The sequence below is a fragment of the Bison bison genome, unplaced genomic scaffold, assembly GCF_000754665.1.
Source record: "Bison bison bison isolate TAMUID 2011002044 unplaced genomic scaffold, Bison_UMD1.0 scf7180017864270, whole genome shotgun sequence".
NCBI lineage: Eukaryota > Metazoa > Chordata > Mammalia > Artiodactyla > Bovidae > Bison > Bison bison.
The window spans coordinates 5,257,057-5,265,601 of record NW_011494842.1 but is presented as its reverse complement, the minus strand read 5'-3'; the positions used below and the strand labels follow the sequence as shown (position 1 = coordinate 5,265,601).

Sequence of the window (8,545 nt, the reverse complement as noted above, 5' to 3'; positions counted from 1 at the left end):
CTGCCGGGACTTGCCTTGTTCCGAGAGCTGGTCTCCTGGCGAGCCCCCGAGGACGCGGACAGCGCCGGGCACCTGCACTGGGAAGGTCGCCTGGACGCTTTCGCTTTCAGCTACTGGGCGGCACTGCCCGCGGCCACCCTGTGGTATAAGATCAGGAGCCTCTGGGTGCAAGGAGCTCGCGGGGCTTTTGGCCTGGCGATGAGTCGGCTTCTAGTCTTCCTGGGTCCGGAGAAAAGCCACGTGCAGTTCATTCTGGCCCTGGTGTTCCTCTCCTGTTTCGGTAAGGGGGGGTGGTGCAACGGGAAGGGGGACGGGACTGGAGGACTGGGTAAGAATCGAGGGGCATGGTCAGTGAGATCAATTAGTGTGGGTTCTCGGAAATGTGGGTGAGGGGAAGGGGACCCAGCTCAGGTCTTGATCACCCCACTGGAGCGGGAAGGTCCTGACTGTGTAATTGTCAGGGGTCCTGGACTCCAGGGCTGCCCTGCGTGTTGTTGCTTTACTGGCCACCGTGGACAAGGGCTTTTCCGGGGCAGCCCATCCTACAACCGCTAGGCTTCCTCATTAAACCTCTAAAGGTCTTTGGGCCCCGTGTAAGTGGAGATGGTATCTTTCTGCCACTGCTCTGCAGGAGAATGAATAAAGGCCGGTGGGCCAGGGCCTGGTGAGAGCTGACCTGCTTAGACTTGCTATTTGTTCCCCTCCGCAGGGGAGATGGCCATTCCGTTCTTCACTGGCCGGCTCACCGACTGGATTGTACAGGATGAGACCGCCGCTGCCTTCACTCAGAACGTGACTCTCATGTCGGTCCTCACCATAGCCAGGTCTGGGCACTGAAGTTGGAAGGCTGGGGGACAGGGGGTTCGGAAAAAGTGGGAATTGGAAGTTGGGGCTGCTGTCCAGGGTGAACTTCTGGGGGACCTCCTGACCGCCCTGGGCCCCCTTCTCTTGTCTCCCTGTAGCGCAGTGCTGGAGTTCGCAGCGGATGGAATCTACAACAGCACCATGGGCCGCATGCATAGCCACTTGCAGGGAGAGGTGTTTCAGGCTGTCCTGCGCCAGGAGACAGAGTTCTTTCAAAAGAACCAAACAGGTTTCTCATGAAAATCTTTTCACTATCCATTCACTTACTGTTTATATACCCATAAAGTATGAAATTATTAGTCTCTCAGTCATGTCCGACTCTTTGGGACCTCATGGACTGTGGCCCACCAGGCTCTCTGTCCATGGAATTCTCTAGGCAAGAATACTGGAGTGGGTTCTCTAGGGGATCTTCCCGAACCAGAGATCGTACCCAGGTCTCCTGCATTGCAGGGAGATTCTTTACCATCCGAGCCACCAGGGAAGCCCATACCTCCTCTTTTACTTATAACCTTGATTTCTATCTCTCACACATAAACATTGTCATGTCTTATTCTCAACATGTCTCAAGAGCAAAACATACTCCTTTTATTTAAGAAAAGCCTAGTGTTTCCATCCAAGCCTTACAGACTTATCCCTCTGTGTGTGTTTAGATACAAATGAGTGGAATTTAAAACCTTGGAATTTTGAGATCACAGAGTCCAGCCACCTTGCTTTGCAGAGAAGGGAACTGAGGCCATCCCCAAATGCTGGCACTTGAATAGATCCGTATGGACAGAGATGAACTCGGAGACAGAACCCCTCTCTTGATTCTCAGTCCAGTGCTTGCTACAGTTTCCTGGACTGCTGTCTAACAGCAACTTTGTTTCTCTCCAGCTATGTTAGATGATCTGCTTAAGTTTTTCCTGCCCCTGTACCTGGGATATAAAAGTTCTTAGAGAACAGAAATCTGTCAGAGAAAAGGAAATTCACAAGTGTATCTTTTTTTTTTTTAAACTGGAAAGTCTTTAGCCAGTCTTTTCCTCTGGAATACTTTCCCCTTGTGTTGAGGTTCCAAGTCTCCCTAACCACTGACCTTGTCTTCTCAGCCTTCTTAGAACCCTTCCCTTGGCACCCTGGCTCACCTGTCCCTCCCATCACTCTGAGATTCTCATTCACACCACCCTCTTCTCCCCAACCCTTGACAGGTGAAATCACATCTCGGGTGACAGATGACACGTCCACCATGAGTGAGTCTCTGAGTTCGGATCTCAGCCTGTTGCTGTGGTACCTCATCCGGGGACTGTGTCTCCTGGGGCTCATGCTCTGGGCGTCCCCGTCCCTCACTATGATCACCCTGGTCGCCCTGCCCCTGCTTTTTCTTCTGCCTGAGAAGATGGGGAAATGGTACAAGGTGTGTCTGGGGAGTTGCCTCAACCTACACTGACTCCTATTGCCCAGATGTGGTTGGCTCGCTTCCTGTCAGGGTTCTTTCCTGGCGCCTGCACTGATTCATCATCTCTGTGGGTCTATTTGTGCACATTCTTGGGCTGCTCAGTGTCAGTTTTCATGTTCTCCGTGTCTTCTAACGTCTCCCACAACCTGAGGTTAGGATTAACATATAGACACTACTGTATATATATTAATAAAATAATCAGTAACAACCGACTGGATAGCACAGGGAACTCTGCTCAATACTCTGTAATGATATATAGGGAAAGAATCTGAAAAAGAATAGATATTGGGTTGCCATTTCCTTCTCCAGGGGATCTTCCCAACCCAGGGATGGAACCCAGATCTCTTGCATTGGCAGGCGGATTCTTTATCACTGAGCCACATGGGAAGTCATATATATATGTATATATACACATAAATATCTATCACTTTCCTGTACTACTGAAGCTAATACAATATTATAAATCAGCTATGTTGTTGTTTAGTTGCTAGAAAGAAAGAAAGTGAAGTCACTAGTCGTGTCCACCTCTTTGCAACCCCATGGACTGTAGCCTACCAGGCTCCTCCATCCACAGGATTTTCCAGGCAAGAGTCCTGGAATGGGTTGCCATTTCCTTTTCCATGTTTAGTTGCTAAGTCATGTCCAACTCTTTGCAACCCCCGCCCTGGACTGTAGCCCACCAGGCTCCTCTGTCCATGAGGTTTCCCAGGCAAAATACCGGAGTGGGTTGCCGTTTCCTTCTCCAGAGGATTTTCCCGACTCAGGGATCAAACCCATATCTCTGAACTGGCAGGTAGATTCTCTGCCACTGAGCCACAACAGAAGCCCCCAAATAAACTGTACTGTAATATAAAAGAAAATAAAAGAATATGACACCGATCTCAGGAATATGACCCCCATGGCCCTTCTGAAGCATTTCCCTCTTTTTTGTTTCACTTTGGTATGGGGGCGGGGGGGTTGGTGAGTGGTAGGAGCTGTGTCTTTTTCTCTCTTGTCCCTCTGCTGCCTCTCACCTGTAATCTCTGATTGGATAATTCAGGTCCTAGCATCCCTCATGGTTTGCCAACCTTGTGTGGTATCTCTGGTTCATATCTCCACAGGTGCTGGCAGAACAGGTACAAGAATCTCTGGCAAAGTCCAGCCAGGTGGCCATCGAGGTGCTGTCAGCCATGCCTACAGTTCGGAGCTTTGCCAATGAAGAGGGTGAGGCCCAGAAGTTCAGGCAAAAGCTGCATGAGATGATGGTGCTCAACCGGAAGGAGGCCCTGGCCTACGCGGTCAACCTCTGGACCTCCAGTGTGAGCACCTGGGCATGAATGCCTATCCCCTGATATCCCCTATCACCATTCCCCTTCCCCTGACCCTGCTCCGCACTCTTCCTTCACTGGGCAGGGGTGGGTTCAGTGTCTGTATCCTAGCAACCAGGGGCTGGGTGACCTAGTGTTCTGAACCCCCTCCTTCTTTCTAGGCATGCTACATGGCTTCTTTTCCCCATGGTGCACAGAATCTCCATGACCCCCTTTGTAGGAAAGCACCATGTCTTCCAGTCCCAGGACTTCTCCTTGCCTCATGGGGCAGCATGGGGAATGGCAGGTAGCTTTTGTTGGGCAGCTTCATGCTGGGACTATGCAGATGAACTTGTGAGAGACAAGGGACTAGCAGAAGCCAAGGAGGAGGGGCATCTTGTGATGTAATTGACCGAGAATTAGACCAGTGATCAGAAGTTCCTGCCTTGATGCTACCACTTGTTAGCTCTGTAGCCATGGGCTATTAATAGTAACTTACTTTCTCTGAGACTTATTTTCTTATTTTAAAAGATGAGAGTGCTATAACCTTGTTTATAAGATTCTTGATATGAAAATTAGATGACATCACGTTCATGAAAGCCTCTTGTGAAGAGCAGAATGCTCCCCAAACAAGGCATTCCTGGTGATGGTGATGATGGTAGTTGACTTGTATCCTGTGCGCCTGAGTGATCACACCACGGGATGCTGTGATTCATCCTTTAATCTCCGTTGAGCCCCATGTGTTACTTGGTGCAAAGGGACTTTCTCTCTCCTTGATATTAACCATTCTGGTTCTTGACTTTCCTGCTTCAGTCCCTTTTTCTCTGTGGTCTCTCCACAGCTCTCAGGGATGCTGCTGAAGGTGGGAATCCTGTATTTTGGCGGGCAGCTGGTGACAAGTGGGTCTGTCAGCAGTGGGCGCCTGGTCACCTTTATTCTGTACCAGATCCAGTTCACCATAGCTGTTGAGGTGAGGTCCCTCCGTGGCCACTCCCCAGTGCTTTTCCTTCCTGTGTGCCACCGCCATTCAAGTCACTTCCCTTCCCTCCCTCACCCTCCTCACATCCTGTAACCCTAGCAACAGACTGGGTCCTTCCTGCGTCCCACCGCACTATTCATACCTCCCCTCCAGGTGCTGCTGTCCAGCTACCCCAGGGTACAGAAGGCTGTGGGCTTTTCAGAGAAAATATTTGAATACCTGGACCGGGTCCCTAACTGCCCAAAGAGTGGATCATTGGCTTCCTTAACTTTGCGCGGCAGCGTCCAGTTCCAGGATGTCTCCTTTGCCTACCCAAACCGTCCGGATGTCCCCGTGCTGCAGGTACAACCTACAGATCCCTCCGTTCCTCCAGCCTCCCTCTCAACTCGGTCATCCTAAATGGTCTTCCTGCCTTCAGCCTGCTTAGCACCATGTACAGACCCTCCCTCACCCCTCAGAGGCAAAGATGAGTAGCATTTGTCCCCTAAAACTGCCCCAGGGATTTCCATGGGTGGTCCGCTGGTTAAGAATCCGTCTGCCAATGCTGGGGGCATGGGTTCGACCCTTGATCTGGGAGGATCCCACACACCATGGGGCAATTAAGACCATGTGCTCTAGAGGCTGTGCTGTGTAACAAGAGACGCCACCGCAAAGACAAGTCCACACACCATAAATAGAGTAGCCCCTGCTTGTTGCGACTAGAGAAAGTCCGCATGTAGCAGTAAAGATGCAGCACAGCCAAAATACACACATAAATAAACAAAAAGCCGCCCCAAACTCAAGAACAGTCCAGATTTCCAAGGAGAATGGGAGTGGATGCTCTTAGGGAGAAGGTTCTCCTGTAAGGCATCACCGAAGCAGAGGCTGTGTCTCCAGTCTTCCGTATTTCCTTTTTCTTTCCAACTGTGCTTTTGAATATGATTTTTTCTTTTTTCCCCACAGTGTCTGAGATCCAGCTTGTGGCTCTTGGTGCTTAAGTTCTGCCTTTGTCTTTGTTTCATCTTTCATCTCTACTCCACGGGGAGCAATCTATGTCTGTGGGAAGGGAGGAGCTGCTGTATTTCCCCCGCTTTTCTCCTTTCTTCTCTGGGGGAAGACGTAGGCGAGACACCATAATGAGTGGATGATACCTGGTCTTAAGGTTAGGGGCCTCTGGCTCTCTTTTAGTGTGTGGTTCTCCGGCTTCCAGGGGCTGACCTTCACCCTTCGTCCTGGTGAGGTGACGGCGCTGGTGGGGCCCAACGGGTCTGGGAAGAGCACGGTGGCCGCGCTGCTGCAGAACCTGTACCAGCCCACCGAGGGCCAGGTGCTGCTGGACGGGGAGCCCCTCCCCAAATACGAGCACCGCTACCTGCACAGACAGGTGAGCAAGAAGATGGCATGGGGGAGGGCAGGGAGCCTCAAGTCAGGAGAGCCTTCTCCGAGGGCACTCTGAGCGGAAGTTAGGAGACCCTGGGGGAGAGGTGGGCGTGTGGTCAGCAGAGAGGCCGTGTCACTCTGTGACAGGCTCTCAGTGGAGATGCTCAGCCTTCAGTCTCTAGATGACCACACTCCTGTGTTCCTCGTTCTATGACTCTGCACTGTATTTTGTCCTAGGTGGCTGCTGTGGGACAAGAGCCTCTGCTGTTTGGAAGAAGCTTTAAAGAAAATATTGCCTATGGCCTGGTCCAGGAGCCGACCATGGAGGAAATCACAGCTGCTGCGGTGGAGTCCGGAGCCCACGGTTTTATCTCTGAGCTCCCTGAAGGCTACGACACAGGTGCTTGCTCCCATCACCCCCCCAGACATCTTTACCTTCACTGAAACCCCAGTAGTCTTGCCTTCATTCCTTAGATCCTCCCACCCCACTGACATCAGTTTGAAGTTAAGATCCTGTTCTCGTGTCTCTTGCATCCTCATATTCTCAGAACTCCTTTACCTTCCCAGAACCTTTCTTACCCTGCTGCATCCAGCAGTCCTTGTTGGGTGTGCGTGTGTGTGCATGTGTGCTTACCCAGTCCTCGCCTTGGCCCTTGTCTCTGCAGAGGTGGGTGAGGCTGGGAGCCAGCTGTCAGGGGGTCAGCGACAGGCAGTGGCCTTGGCTCGAGCTCTGATCCGGAAACCACGCGTACTCATTCTGGATGATGCTACCAGCGCCCTGGATGCAAACAGCCAATCCCTGGTGAGACAGTCGTCTTCTTATTGCCTATTTCCCACCCAAGCTGCCTTGCCTCACTCATCCTCTGTCATTATACTACGTGGAAATTTTCCAATCCAGTCCTTGTAGTTCTCAGTTCCCACGAGCTTCTCTCCAAGGTGGCCTAGTACCTAGAGCCATATGCTCAGTCATATCTGGCTCTTTGCAACCCCCTGGACTGTAGCCCACCAGGCTCCTCTGTCCATGGAATTTCCCAGGCAAGAATACTGGAGTGGGTTGCCATTTCCTCCTCCAGAGGATCTTCCTGACCCAGGGATGGAATCCGAGTCTCCTGTGTCTCCCGCATTGTGGGTGGATTCTTTACCCACTGAGCCATCAGGGGAGCCCAAGAGGCCTAAAACTGGTTAGAAGAGATGATCTACAATCCTGAATCAGTGAAGCCAAACATGAGCAAAAGGCCATGCTTGTAATGCTAATGTGAATTGAACTTTTTCTACGTGCCAGCCATGCTGGATGGCCCTTCACATGTACTCTCTCCCTCACTTATCACGAACCCTTGTGAGCTGGCTGTTGTCATCCTCATTCAACAGATGAGCACATGGACACTAAGAGAGGTGGAATTACCTGCTCAGTGTTGTGCAGCTGTTGAGTAGCAGAACCTGGACCCCAGTAAAAGTCTGCTTGACTTGAATGCTCATGCTCTTTACTCAGTTTTATTTCCTTAAAAGAATATAAAAATTAGGGTGGAGAGACTTTCCAGTACCCTCCCCTCTCTTGTTTTGAGTTTCACCCTAGGACTCTTTACTTTTATTCCACTGTTGCCACCTCATGTAAACAGCCCTTCACAGATCATAAGTTTGACAGAGAAGCACTCAGAAGGAGACTCTTCACTCTCTTTGAGGTTATTGGCAGAGGTGGTATTGATTGAGGCAAAGTCCCTCCCAGCTCTGGAAACACAGGTGTCTTCCTGAGCCGGGAGGGGTCCTCAGCTCTGACAGTCTGTGTCTTTTCTCAGGTGGAGCGGCTGCTCTATGAAAGCCCTGAGCGGGGCTCTCGATCAGTGCTTTTCATCACCCAGCGCCTCAGTTCGGTGGAGCAGGCTGACCACATCCTCTTTCTGGAAGGAGGCACGATCATTGAGGCAGGAACCCACCAGCAGCTCATGACGAATGAAGGACGCTATTGGGCCATGGTGCAGGCTCCTGGCGGGCCAGGGGCTCCAGAATGAAACACTCCTCAGACCCGCAGACTCTGTCTCCCTCCCTCACTCCCTCCTGTCTATAGTGGAGAGTTTGAGAACAGAGGTCTTACCAGAGCTGCAGCATGGGCAGCTGCTTCTGAAACGTAACCCCCTAGGTGATACCTGAAATTTTGCCATGAGTGTTACCTGCTCTCCAAGCTCCTCTTGTGGTGATGCGGATTTCAGGCTTGAAAACAGGGGTGCTAACTCCTTGTGTAACTGGGTTTGGAGCCAGGGTTGCTGTGGCTAGCACCCAGACAATGAAGAGATTTAGAATACACATGGAAGGTCGGCTTCTTTCCAGTCCGACCCCAGGCAGATGCTGGCCCATAAATACCCTACAGTTTCTTGCGTAAGTACACTGTAATTTCTTGATATTTATAATAAAATTGGTGTTTTGTTACCTTGGTTTCTCATGTTTTCATTGGCCCAAGTGGCCCGCCGAAGTTTGCAGCGCACTTTTCGGAAGCCGGATCTTTCCCTCCTTCGGCATCCTCAGTGATCCCCAGCCCGAAGTGTGGCATCTTCTCCCCTAAGTGTTCTGTTCCCATGGTTGCTCTCTCCACTTCTCCAGCCCTCTGTGCCAGCCCCCCTAAGAGTGAGCCAG

The 8,545-nt window shown here is 51.2% G+C and overlaps 1 protein-coding gene across 1 annotated transcript; it reads left to right on the top strand.

The window, feature by feature from the left end:
- Window positions 1–6: 6 nt before the first annotated feature.
- TAP1 (transporter 1, ATP-binding cassette, sub-family B (MDR/TAP)) lies at window positions 7–8,343 on the top strand. Its single transcript, XM_010848575.1, has 11 exons — window positions 7–280; window positions 710–824; window positions 963–1,093; window positions 2,049–2,254; window positions 3,397–3,594; window positions 4,424–4,552; window positions 4,715–4,903; window positions 5,751–5,924; window positions 6,158–6,320; window positions 6,586–6,722; window positions 7,714–8,343. Exons 1-11 carry the CDS (start codon window positions 199–201, stop codon window positions 7,924–7,926), a joined length of 1,737 nt encoding a protein of 578 aa, XP_010846877.1. The 5' UTR covers window positions 7–198; the 3' UTR covers window positions 7,927–8,343.
- The last annotated feature ends 202 nt before the right edge of the window (window positions 8,344–8,545 follow it).

Bases quoted from the DNA above. Each gene is read 5' to 3' on its own strand.
- TAP1 (XM_010848575.1), top strand. From the start codon at position 199: ATGAGTCGGCTTCTAGTCTTCCTGGGTCCGGAGAAAAGCCACGTGCAG. The intron at 825-962 runs GTCTGGGCACTG...GTCTCCCTGTAG, and splicing joins TCGGTCCTCACCATAGCCAG to CGCAGTGCTGGAGTTCGCAG. The intron at 3,595-4,423 runs GTGAGCACCTGG...GTCTCTCCACAG, and splicing joins TCAACCTCTGGACCTCCAGT to CTCTCAGGGATGCTGCTGAA.